The 12,352-nt window shown below is 66.1% G+C and overlaps 1 protein-coding gene across 8 annotated transcripts; it reads left to right on the plus strand.

The window, feature by feature from the left end:
* The first annotated feature begins 1,290 nt into the window (after positions 1–1,290).
* RHPN1 (rhophilin Rho GTPase binding protein 1) lies at positions 1,291–11,408 on the plus strand. Of its 8 annotated transcripts, none has more exons than XM_074387250.1 (15): positions 1,296–1,713; positions 4,840–4,955; positions 5,772–5,900; positions 6,104–6,257; positions 7,058–7,135; positions 7,525–7,586; positions 7,675–7,841; positions 8,070–8,263; positions 8,510–8,666; positions 8,741–8,854; positions 9,201–9,452; positions 9,930–10,006; positions 10,204–10,350; positions 10,436–10,597; positions 11,041–11,408. In XM_074387250.1, the coding sequence occupies exons 1-15, from the start codon at positions 1,654–1,656 to the stop codon at positions 11,254–11,256; spliced, it is 2,085 nt and encodes a 694-aa protein (XP_074243351.1). In that variant the 5' UTR covers positions 1,296–1,653; the 3' UTR covers positions 11,257–11,408. The 8 variants fall into 8 exon arrangements, with proteins under 8 accessions (XP_039320850.1, XP_074243352.1, XP_074243351.1 ...); XM_074387248.1 differs by having other exon boundaries at positions 1,297–1,713; positions 7,462–7,586; XM_074387249.1 differs by having other exon boundaries at positions 1,297–1,713; positions 7,462–7,586; positions 8,744–8,854.
* The last annotated feature ends 944 nt before the right edge of the window (positions 11,409–12,352 follow it).

The raw sequence follows: 12,352 nt of genomic DNA on the forward strand, positions 1-12,352 counted from the left end.
GCTGTGATCATACCGCTGCACTCCAGTGTGGGGAACAGAGTGAGACCCTGTCTCAAAAAGGCCAGGAGTGGAGGCCAGGCCCCAGGCTGGGAGGTTTGGCGTGGCTGGCAGGAGCCTCGTGAGAAGGCTGTGGCTGGCAGGGGCGTGCCGCAGATGGCTGCTGCAGACCACGGAGCTTAGCCTTCAGGATTTAGAGCTGGGGACGACAGGCTCAGGTGTCCTTGTTGCCGGGAGGGAAGCACAGGCACAAGAATGAGTCCAGGGCTCAGCTCCAGCTCGGCTGGGCCCACAGTGGGGCAGTAAATGTGGGCAAGGCCCAGCTTCAGAGGAACGTGATGAACAGGAGCCGTGGTCACCGCCTGTGCCCTGGCTTCCCTGCCCTTCAAAGTTTGTGTTCTGAGCTGAGGTGAGGCCCACGTGAAATCCGAGCAGGCTCTGGAGTCACCAGACACCTAGGGAAGCATGGAAGGCCTGGAAGGTCACATACAGCTGGGTGAGCCCACATGGGGCCGGGCAGGCTCAAGGAGTCCAGTCCTGGGCTGCAGGCCAGTTCTCCACGCAGGTGGTCCTGGAGGTGAGCTGGTTCTGGAAGTAGGTTCTGGAAATGGGCCAGTCCGGGAAGCAAGCTCTGGAAGTAAAGTGATTCAGAAAGCAGGTTTCTTCTGGAAACAAGTTCACAAACAGGTTCTGGAGACAGGCAGTTCTGAAAGCATGTGGGTTCCAGAGGCAGGTGCAAGAAGGAGGCGGGTTGTGGACGGAGGTTCTGGAAGGAGGCGGGTTCTGGAAGGAGGAGGATTCTGGATGGAGGTTCTGGAAGCTGGTTCTGGAAGCTGGTTCTGGAAGGAGGCGGGTTGTGGACGGAGGTTCTGGAAGAAGGAAGGTTCTGGAAAAAGGCGGGTTCTGGAAGCTGGTTCTGGAAGGAGGCGGGTTCTGGACGGAGTCTCTGGAAGGAGGAAGGTTCTGGAAAGAGGCGGGTTCTGGAAGCTGGTTCTGGAAGCGGGACGACTCCGGCAGACGCGCCCCGCTCGGGCTGGGGCCGGGCCTGGCGCCCCCGCTCCGCGGGCGGAGAAGAAAGCCGGCATTGTCGGAGAACTCACCCTGGCATCCGTCCCTCACAAAACCGGTGTAAAAACCCCATTGTGAACATTTCTGGAGCCAGCCTCTGAGAGGGTCCCGTTGCCGGGGTGACGGGACGGAACGGCGCGGGCGGGCAGACGCAGAGTCCCCGCCGCGGGAGCCGAGGAGCCGGGCCCGCCCGCCTCTCCGCTCGGGACGTTCCGCGCGCTTTCCCTCCGTCTCCCGAACCTGTCCGCGCGCGCCGCGGCCGCCTTGGCGCATGCGCAGTGCGATCGGCCGCCGGGCCGCCGGCCTTGGGGCCGCGGTTGCCAGGGGTTACCGGATTCCGAGACCCCGCGGGCGGGCGGGGCTGGCCGGCCAGAGCCCGCCTTCCTGGAGCTCTGGTTGGCTGACCTTGCTGTCCGTCGAAGCGGCCTTGCCGCCTATTGGGCAGCGGCCAGCTTGGCACGCCGGCCCCGCGTCCCGCCCAGCCGCCCCCACCCAGGAGGGACAGTCGGGGACCCGCGCGACACCGAGGAGCCGGCGTCCGGGGTGGTGCGGGCGGCCCTGGGGCCCCCCGGCGCGGCGGGCGCGGAGATGATCCTGGAGGAGAGGCCCGACGGCGCGGGCACCGGCGAGAAGACTGCGCGGCTGCAGGTGCGCAGGACGGGCGCGGCGGCGGGAGGAGGGGCCCGGACACAGGCGGGGAAACTGAGGCCAGAGCCTGCGTCCTTCCTCCTCTGGGCTCGGCGGAGGCGCTTCCAGGCCACTCAAATGAGCCCAGGAATGAGGGGAGCCCAGGTCTGGATCATCTTCACCGCTGAAGCGGGCAACGGGGCTCCCTCCTCTTGGTCCCCTCTGGGCAGGTGTGGGGCCGGGCTCTGTGACCGCTGTCCCCACACTCGCCTTCCTTTCCAGGCCTGTACAGCCTCTATCTCTGGCTCGGTGCTCCCTCTGCACCCGCTCCGGAACTGCGTGCCCGTTGGGTGCACTTGTAGCAGCGGGCAGGGAAGCCTCCTGGGTATGGGAAATGGAGAGGCCTTCCTGGCTGGTCGCTCCTCAATTCCCAAACCTACGCCCCTTCTGAGGTCCCTAACCTGGGGGCTGACTGGGCAAGTGGGAGGGGTAGGCAGGGCTGTGGAGACCTGTTGCGTCTGTGCCCGGGGAAGAGGGCACGTCCGTGGGCCTTGTTCTGCAGCCCAGAGCCTGCGTGTTCCCTGTGGACCAGCTCGAGGTTGCCCGAGTGTTCCTGCCAGGTACTGGGTCCCCGTGCCCCCCACGGGCTTTTAGTCGAGGGCTGCCCCTCCTGCTTGCTCCAGGCGAGCCTTGGATGGCACCCAGCTCTGCTCCCCTCTGGGACACGTCAGACTGCATTGTCCCTGGGCTGGCTCTACTCAGCTTTGGTGTCTGGGCTCGGGTCTCCTGGGGGAGGAGGCAGTGCCATCGCAGGTCACTGGGCCGGTGATGCTGACCAGAGCCCTAAAGGGCTCCCTTTCTGCCCACCCCGAGGCTGCAGCATCTCCCGGCCACTGGAGAGAGAGGCAGCCTGTGCCTGCCCTTGGTGAGCTCACTCCGGCAGGGTGGCCATGCCTGCAGGTGGCCTGGGATGGCACATGTTGTTTTGAGTAGAATGTTTGGGAAGCTGCACAAACAAGATGTCCTGGAGGGCCCGGGAAGTGACGCATTTCAGGCTGTGGGCTGTGGCCGGGCTCCTTGTCCTGACCCTCCCTTGCCCGGGAAGAAGCTGTCTCCAACCACCTCCCGGCTGCCGTGTCTCTTGCACCATCCAGAAATGACCCCACCATCAGGGGACTGGGGAGGGCACCTGTGGGAGGTGGCGTGCGGCGGAGGCAGGCCCTGTGTCACACACACACCGCTCAGGCTGTCCTGCCATCTGGAAAGTCTTCCCTGATGCCTGTGGCCAGGCTGGAGTGGGGCCTGTTCCACCCCTATCAGGCTGGCCCCCAAACTGGTCCTGATGCTCAGAGTTCAGTGGGTCAGCGGTTGGTCATTTGTCCACTTAGAGGCCATGCCTGGGCCTGAGGCCCTGTGGACAGGTCTGGGTGACTTGTATTGCCCCTGGCATGATAGAAGCAGGCGTCCAGGGAGCGCTCGCCTGGTCCCAGGGCCAGCGCTGCAGCTAGAGTCCTGCCATGGGTGCTTCCCAGGCCCCGGGCCTCAGCACGTCTGAGGAACAGCGTGAGTAGGTGGTCAGGGCTGCCAAGCTGGCAATGGAGAAGCCTGTCATGGCCCAGGGTGGCCAGTGCAGCTGCTGTCCCTCCCGCAGTGGCCACAGGGCTCCTAGGAGAGGACCACAGGCATGGGGATTTTGGGGATGGCGTAGGTTCTAGGGGATGGCGCGGGGGTTTGAGGGAGGGCGTGGGTTCCAGGGGATGTTGCGGGGGTTTGGGGATGGTGTGGGTTCTAGGGGACGGTGCGGGGGTTTGGGGATGGTGTGGGTTCTAGGGGATGGTGTGGGGGTTTGGGGGAGGGCGTGGGTTCTAGGGGATGGTGTGGGGGTTTGGGGGAGGGCGTGGGTTCTAGGGGACGGCGCAAGGGTTTGAGGGAGGGTGTGGGTTCTCGGGGACAGCGCAGGGGTTTGAGGGAGGGTGTGAGTTTGGGGGACGGCATGGGTTCCTGTTCCCCAACAAGAGTGGGAAGCAGTCCCAGGAGCCACCAGAGGCCTTGTCTTGCTGCTGACTGGCAGACGTGGCCAGGATGGCCACACCTGACACAGACCAGACTCGCCCCAGGGCTGGGTAGGGGTCACTGTCTTTAGCAGCATTGTGGATCTCAAAGCATGGAGGAAGAAGTGGGTGCTGGGGAGGCAAACCAGCCACTCCAAGCCTGGGAGCCCACGAAGGGGACAGCCACAGGCGACATAAAGAACTTTGTCAGGGTGGAGAGCCAGGGGTTCCCATGTGGCCATGGGGAAGAGCAGTGGGAGGCCGTGGGCAGAGGGAGGGACACGTGAGGATCACGCAGGCAGGACCCCAACACCATGAGGTTGGGGTGGCCTGAGGCATGAAACTGGATCTCCCTTGAGAGAAATTTAAGCCCCAACACGTTTGCACCACTTCAGAAGACAGGGGAGCCGTGGAAGTTCAGAAAGGGGCCCCAATGGGCACGCTCCTGTCTATCTCCATGGCCAGCGCTGGGCAGGGCCACAGGGGTGCAATCTGTGGGGGCAGGGCTCAGCGTCCCTTCTCTGTGGATGGGAAGTGCACGGTGTGTGTTCACTTCGAGAACCATCCCCAAAGTCGCTGCGCCAGCCGCTGGGGGCCGATGGCTGCCCCCAGAGCCTCGGGGACCCTGGCCTTTGTGCCCACACCTAAACCCACACCAGAATGGTTGGGAGGCATGGGTGAGTTAGATGGAAGAAAATTGGGGGAGGGGGAAGGGAGATCCAGAATGAAATCCGAAAGTGCAGGAGGAAGGATGTGTGGAGCAGCAAGTCACCTCCTGCAGGGCTCCTGGAGCCCCTACTAGTCCAGGCTGCCTAGTGAGACCCTGGGGTGTCCTTGGCAGGTGCCAGCCTCCCCCCGACCCCCATCACAATCCGCAGCATCCCCCGCCACCACGTCCTTCTGCACGGACTGCCTCCTGTCCTGCTCTGGCCGGATCCTGTGTTCACACTGGCTCTGTCCAGCCCCTCCCTGTGAGGCCAGCTCCAGCTCCAGCCCATAGTGACCACCCCGTTAGCCTCAGGCAGGCTGCACTCCTCTCCGTGGCTTGTGGGGGCCCCACAGGGTCGGGGCTGTGATTGCTGTGGCCTCCCTGCAGGGCTGTGACTCCCTGACACAGACACAGCGTGGCCAGCTGCAGAGCCGCAGGGCTCGGATTTACCAGCAGATCAACAAGGAGCTGCAGATGCGGACGGGCGCTGAAAACCTCTACAGGTGAGTGCTCAAGACCCCCCGGCCCCGAGCAGGGCAGAGCAGCCACCCAGGCAGGTTTCTACCCCCGGCCGGGTCAGGGAGCCGGGTGCACAAGCAGGTGAGCCCTGGCAGGCGCGCGGTACACGTGATGCTCAGCCATGACCCTCACAGACCTGCCTCCATGGGCCTCTGTGCTGGGCTGGAGGGGCCAGGGAACCGGTGTCCCCCGGTGTGCAGCCTGGGAGCCCCAAGCAGTGCACATGGGGGCTTCTCAGAAGAGACATGGTTGAGGCTGAGCTGTGGCAGGTGATGGCACGTCCCAAGGTTGGGGACCTGGGAAGGGGTGGAAGACCCGCTCCTCTTCCTTGGAGTACGCCGCCTGCGAGCCTCGCATGTGTGTGAGTGCCCCTCAGTGCCTGCTGCCTCCCTGCCCCCATCCTGGGCTTCCTTGGGGACCCCTGGTCCCTTTGCCAGGTCCTGATGCAGGCACAGAGAGGCTCTGGCTCTTGCCCACCATCCAAGGAAGTTGTGTCTGAGTGCTGTGAAGGGCTGTATGAGCCCCAAAGAAAGCCGGGGCGCTGAGGGAAGTGCCCCCAGGCTGGAGTCAGGACATGCAGGTGCTGGGGTCAGGGGTGATGAACCGTAGGGGGCATCACCTGTGAGTCCCCGGATCCTGCTGCTGCCCGTGCCCCACCCAGGGGGGCGGACCCTGCCAGCAACATCGCTCTGTGGGGTGAGCTCGGAGCTCCAACAGGTAGATGGCAGGAGGGCTGCAGTGGGCACGGGGCCTTTGGCTCTGCCCTGGGGCTGGGCTTTCAACTGCCCGGCCTCCCTCAGAGCCACCAGCAACAGCCGGGTGAGAGAGACTGTCGCCCTGGAGCTGAGCTACGTTAACTCCCACCTGCAGCTGCTGAAGGAGGAGCTGGAGGAGCTCAGCAGCGGCGCGGACTCTGGCCGGCGTGGGAGGTGCGGATGGGCCGGGACCGCGGGTGCGCGTGCACTTCGGGAGCGCTTTAGGACAGTGGAGGGGGCGTGCAGGTGCCCCTGCCCCTCAGGAGCGGTTTAGGAGGGTGGGGGGTACGCAGCCCTCCCCCGCAGGAGCTGCAAAAACGCCCCCCAGGATCGGTGCACGTGTGGATCCTGAGGGAGGGATGTGCACCGTGCCGCAGAGCCCCAGAAGCGGACATGGACTGCCGAGGGCAGCAGGGCTCAGCCTTACAGTCTGGAGTCAATGCTTCTGGTTGTAGCGAAGCTGTCACTGTTCCCATGATACCCCTGGGCCTGAAGGAGACCAAGGAGCTGGACTGGTCTACACCGCTGAAGGTACGCACTGGCCTGCAAGCTCTAAGGGGCACAGCCCTGCCCTGGGACCCAGGAGGTCTCGGAAGCTTCCTGGTCCAGCCGTCTCATTAAACAGATAGGGAAACTGAGGCCCAGAGGAAGGGTGAAAGGGGCACCAGGGACCTGGCATACATGGCCAGGGACCCAGCCTCTGCTTCGTTCATGGCCCGCAGTGGTGCCTGCGCCCCAGGCTGGGGCTGATCTCATAGAGAGGGTGCAAACACATGCCCTGCCCTCAGACGGGCAATGCCCTAGGACCATGGGGCCTGGAAACGCAAGAAGGGGCACAGGACCCGGGCTCGCCCATGGAGGGCACCGTTGGCTCGGGGCCACACACCTAGCACTGGCCCACGAGGGCCTTGGAAAGGGCTCAGACCCCAAAACAGACTGGCACTGCCTGGCAGGGGCCTGTGGGAGCCACTGACTGTTCAGCATGCGAGTCACTGAGTGGGCCCTGGCCTCTGAGCCACAGGGATGAACAAGGAAATGTGCATAAAAGTGGCACTGGGTCTCCAGGCCCCGCTGCTGTGATGGACTGGGGAACCCCAGGGCCAGAGGGGCTCCGACCCACGTCACCCACCGAGTCCCTCCGGACACATCGGCCCCCAGCCCTTCTCTGGGGCTTCTGAGGGGCCAGGGCCCAGGGCCCCGGTCCTACGTGGCAGCCAGCCTGCTCTGCAACACAGACCCTCCCTCCACCATGAGTCTTTCCCCGGGGTGGGCTGGGAGACCCAGGGAAGGAGGCCGGGCACAGGGTGGACGCCAACACCTGCCCCCATCAGGAGCTGATCTCGGTGCACTTCGGAGAGGACGGCGCCTCCTATGAGGCGGAAATCCGGGAGCTGGAGGCCCTTCGGCAGGTGCGTGGTTCCCCGCCCGCCCGCCCGCCTGTCGTCCTGCAGCCCCGGGAGACAAGCAGAGCCTGAGGACAGGCCTAAGTCCGGAACAGAAGGCAGAGCTCAGTGTGGATGTCCCAGGGACGTGGGGAGACACAGCCGGGGGCGTGGAGGGGCCTGCGGGTGGCTCCCGTGCCGCACGCTGCTGGCCGTCGGGAGTTGTAGCTGCTTAGGGCCCCACTGGCTTTGCCTCCCCATCCCCCGAGGTGCTGATGCCCACAGGGGCTCCCCAGAGTGGTGTGTGAGCGGGGTGGGCCGGGCGGTGGGGCCCAGTGGCTCCTGCCCCGCAGGCCATGCGGACCCCCAGCCGGAACGAGGCGGGCCTGGAGCTGCTCACTGCCTACTACCACCAGCTGTGCCTCCTGGACGCGCGCTTCCTCACCCCCGCCAGGAGCCTCGGGCTCTCCTTCCAGTGGTAGGGACTGCAGGCAGCGGCGCCCTGGGGAGGGGAGGCCTGGCTGCCACGCCACAGACACTCCACCCAGCCTGACCCCGCACTGCAGGTATGACTCGCTGACCGGGGTCCCGGCGCAGCAGCGTGCCCTGGCCTTCGAGAAGGGCAGCGTGCTCTTCAACATTGGCGCCCTACACACGCAGATCGGGGCGCGCCAGGACCGTGCCTGCATCGAGGGTGTCCGCTGTGCCGTGGAGGCCTTCCAGAGGGCCGCTGGTGAGGGCAGCCTGGGCTGTGGTGGGGCAGGGTTTGGTGCCAGGGTGCCACAGAGCCCCTTCTGCGGGCCAGGAGCTGGGGGGTGGTTAGGACGTCAGTCCCTCAGGTGAGGGGGCTGAGCGAGCACATAAGGCCCACCGTGTCCCCGGAGGCCACCCTGAGTGCCACATGGGGCAGAGAGAGGCAGGTGCAGGGCCTGCCGTGTGAGCGCCCTCCCTCCATCCACAGGGGCCTTCAGCCTCCTGAGGGAGAAATTCTCGCGTGCACCAAGCCCAGACATGAGTGCCGCGTCGCTGTGCGCACTGGAGCAGCTCATGATGGCCCAGGCCCAGGAATGTGTGTTTGAGGGCCTCTCACCCTCTGCTTCCATGGGCCCCCGCGACTGCCTGGCCCAGCTGCACCTGGCACAGGAGGCTGCCCAGGTGAGCTCACAGCACCCTTGTCAGGGTGCAGGGGGTGGGGCGGAGCTGGGGTCCAGGCAGGTGTGAGATCTGCCTCCCCTTCCTGTGGGGCTGGAGCCTCTGCTTAAGGGGACGGCACGAGGCAGCAGGAACTGGGGTGCCGGAGAGGCTGCTGGGGTGTTGGTCAGGGCAGGTGGAGGCGAGTGGGCAGAGGCAGCCACCACCCGAGGGCAGGAGGCCCTCGAGTGCCCGCCATGTCCACGGCAGGTGGCAGCCGAGTACAGGCTCGTGCACCAGACCATGGCCCAGCCCCCCGTCCACGACTACGTGCCCGCCTCCTGGACCACCCTGGTGCACGTCAAGGCTGAGTACTTCTGCTCCCTGGCCCACTACCACATAGCCATGGCCCTCTGCGACGGCTCCCGTGAGTGTCCGCCCCGCCTGCCTGTGGTGCTGCAGAGGCCCCTGCCCGGGCCTCATGGCCTCTCTGTCCCCCAGCAGCGACCGAGGGAGCGCTCCCCACACATGAGCAGGTCTTCCTCCAGCCCCCCGCCTCCTCTAAGCCCCGAGGCCCCGCACTGCCGCTGGAGCTGGAGGAGCGCAGGAAGCTTGGTAAGGCGTCTGTGCATGGAGGGCCCTGGGGGCTCAGGTGGCCACCAATAGCAGCAGCACGTCCCACACCGCCCTCATGCCCTTTGCCACCTGCTGTCCCCATGCGGATGGGGAGGCCGCCGACCTATCCCTGGATGCCCTGTGCCTGATGGGTGAAGGCCCAGCACAGGAGTCCCAGGCAGCCAGGAGCAGGTGGGCCACCACTGGGAGCAGCTCGTCCATCCCTGGCCCCCTCTTTGCACCTGGCAGAGCCCCCCGGCACAGCCAGCTCCTCGCCCCTGCCTCAGGCCGCCAGCGAACATGGCTGTGATGAGCCCTGCAGCCCTGGCCTTGCCCACTCCTCCAGCCAAGTCCTGGGGCCCTCGGGCCCACATGGTGTGTGACAGCGCTGTGCCCGGTGCAGGCAAGGCCCACCTGAAGCGTGCCATCCTGGGGCAGGAGGAGGCGCTGCGGCTGCACACGCTGTGCCGTGTCCTGCGGGAGGTGGACCTGCTACGGGCCGTGGTCGCCCAGGCGCTACAGCGTTCGCTGGCCAAGTACTCGGAACTCGACTATGAGGATGACTTCCGCGAGGCTGCTGAGGCCCCCGACGTCCGGCGTGAGCAGCCAGGGCCTGTCTGGGTGGCTGCGTCCCTGGCTGGGGTGGGGGCCTTCACCCGGGAGGAAAGGAGGCTGATTGCATTAAAGACGCAGTCACCACAGTGAATTAAATCACAGGGGCACTTTGTAGGCGGTGATCTCGAGGGCCCGCAGAGCTGCCGGGCCCTGCAGGGGACTGGGGGCCGACGACGCTCCTCAGCATCTCCCTCCGCACCCCAGCCCCTACCCTGAGGGGAAGCCCACAGGCCCGGGCAGGCATGGCTGACTTCAGGGAGGGCTCCTGGAGCCACGTGGGCAGGGAGATCGTGTGTTCAGGGCACCTGGCATGCTCCTCCCACCACTGCAGAGTGGCCAGGCCTGGAGGTCAGAGGCAGGGCCTGTGTGTGCTCAGGTCATGCCCTGCGGCCTGGCAAGTTCTGGGGGCTGGTCACCACAGGCTTCCAGCTTAGCCCTGCTCTTCCTCCCGCCCTCTCAGCTAAGACCCACCAGAAGCCAGAGGCCAGGATGCCGCGCCTGTCCCAGGGGAAGGGGCCTGACATCTTCCATCGGCTGGTGAGCTCACCCGTCCCCAGGTGCCCTCCAGCACTGGCAGCTCAGGCTACATGGCTCTGACCAGCGCGTGGCCTCAGGCCCTTGATGGTGGTCCAGCTCTGCCTGGCCTGCCTCGTGGAACCCTCGGCGTCTCAGTGTGCAGGTTGGGTGGGGGTGCTGGCCAGGCAGGGTCTCCTCTGACCTCTGAGCCCCGCCAGGGGCCCCTGTCTGTGTTCTCAGCCAAGAACCGGTGGCGGCTGGTGGGCCCCATCCACCTGACCCGAGGAGAGGGCGGCTTCGGCCTCACGCTTCGGGGAGACTCGCCTGTCCTTGTCGCTGCCGTCATTCCGGGGGGCCAGGCTGCGGTAAGGGCCCTGCCGGTCCCTGAGGCTGTGCCTGCTTCCTGCCAGGGTGCGATGTCCCTGTCTCACCGTCCAAGTCTCCCCGCAGGCGGCAGGCCTGAAGGAGGGCGACTACATCGTGGCGGTGAACGGGCAGCCGTGCCGCTGGTGGAGGCACGCGGAGGTGGTGGCGGAGCTGAGGGCTTCGGGAGACGCGGGTGCCAGCCTGCAGGTGGTGTCCCTGCTGCCCGGCTCTGGCCTGCCCGGCCTGGTGAGCCCCAGGGCCCTGAGGGGCAGTCCCCAGCCTGCTGTCCCCACCCTGGCCCTGGGCCTGCCCCGGATGCTTGAGCAGCATTAGGAAGGGGAGGCAGGGATGCAGGCCACCCTCCCCGGGGTGCTTCTGGGTAGGGGCCACCTGTGCTTCAGCCTCCACCTGGGGGCCCTGCTCTGCCCCGAGGGTGCCGCAGCTCACCCCTCCCTCGGCCTCTGTGTCCTTAGACTGGAGGCTTATGGGTCTGGCGCTCCATCCAGAGCATGGCTGACCCAGGGCTGGGTGAAACCCATGGGGCCCCTGCTATGTGGCCATCCTGATGGGAGCCCCCAGACAGTTTCACAACATGTCGGCCCCTCCCAGGGGGTTCTCACCTCCTCCCAGACTGGCTGCAGGTAGGGACGGGCAGCAGTGACTGACCACAGTCTCTGTCCCTGCTGTAGGGGGACCGCCGGCCCGCCCTGCTGGGCCCCAAGGGGCTTCTAAGGAGCCAGAGGGAGCATGGTTGCAAGACCCCAGCATCCACAAGGGCCAGCCCCCGACCCCTCCTCGGCTGGAGCCGAAAGACCCAACAGGGCAAGACTGGAAGCTGCTCGAAGCCTGGTGCCCCAGCGAAGGCGGCTCCACCCTCACCCTCAGGGCTCCCAGGGCGGCTGTGAGGGCCGGGCTCCCCACACACCCCAGCTCTGGCTCCAGCTGGTGGGAAGCATCAAGCACTCCCCCACCCAGAGGACCTGCAGGCAGTGCCTGCTTTGCCCCGTGCCGGAGGCTGCCTCGGGCACCTTCCCGCCCATTAAAGACGATGGTCAGACCTGTCTGAGCCCAGTGACGGGAGCCGTGGCCACTTCACCCATACACAGGAAGGATGCCAGTCCCTCTGTCGATCTGAGGTCAGCTTCCTGGGGGCTCCTCACAGCCTCCCCTCTGTACCCCCAGGCTCTGTCCACCTGCTGCACAGACCCTGAGGTGTCAGTCCTGCCTCCAGCCAAGCTTCTGCCTGGTGCGCAGCACTGCTGCTGGGCACCCCTTTGCTGCTACTCCTGCCATGCAGCAGCCAGGTGCATCCATGGAACCCACAGACCTCTAGGCAGGGTCCTAGCCAAGGCCCTCCCCCGAAATACCTCCCATTGTCCCGTCTGACCCCCGACCTCTGTGCTCTGTGCTGGTTAACCCAGCAAGTGTTCCCTTTGCCAAGAGTTCTGGTGTCAGGGCCCAGGTCTCATGGCGGCCCTGAGCTGTGAGCCCTGCTGCCCACCGTGCTGTCCTGCTCTGAGCATAGGTGCCACCCTCCAGCTCCTGGGCATGTCACCTCTCCCTGATCCTGGGGCCAGCCCCGGCCCCCAACCTGCCTGGCTGCTCCTGCTGGCCTCCACGGGCCGTGAGTTCTGTGTCTCAAGCAGGGGGAGTGGGGACTGCCTCCAGGCCTCTGAACACTGGGCGAACAAAGGCCATCAGCAGGAATGACGTCCCCAGGACAGCAGTGGGCTCGGGCCTGGGCTGCACCGGAGGGAGGGGATGGGAAGGGCCGCAGGGCGGGCAGGCCTGAGCTGCACCCAAGAGAAGCCACAGAGCAGGGCCACCACCCAGGGCCCCAGGGCCCAGCTGGTTCTAGAAGGGACAGGGCTGGCGGGAGTCATTCCTGAAGCCACCAGGGGGCAGCCGCCACCCACTCAGCAGCCCCGAGAGGCAGTGTGGGCAGGTGCAGCTTGGGAGGGCCAAGCCACAGACCCTGGGTGTCAAGGAGCCCCCAGCGCT

The sequence above is a fragment of the Saimiri boliviensis genome, chromosome 15, assembly GCF_048565385.1.
Source record: "Saimiri boliviensis isolate mSaiBol1 chromosome 15, mSaiBol1.pri, whole genome shotgun sequence".
Classification (NCBI taxonomy): Eukaryota; Metazoa; Chordata; class Mammalia; order Primates; family Cebidae; genus Saimiri; species Saimiri boliviensis.

Bases quoted from the DNA above. Each gene is read 5' to 3' on its own strand.
- RHPN1 (XM_074387248.1), top strand. From the start codon at position 1,654: ATGATCCTGGAGGAGAGGCCCGACGGCGCGGGCACCGGCGAGAAGACT. The intron at 7,842-8,069 runs GTGAGGGCAGCC...CTCCATCCACAG, and splicing joins GGCCTTCCAGAGGGCCGCTG to GGGCCTTCAGCCTCCTGAGG. The intron at 8,667-8,740 runs GTGAGTGTCCGC...TCTGTCCCCCAG, and splicing joins GGCCCTCTGCGACGGCTCCC to CAGCGACCGAGGGAGCGCTC.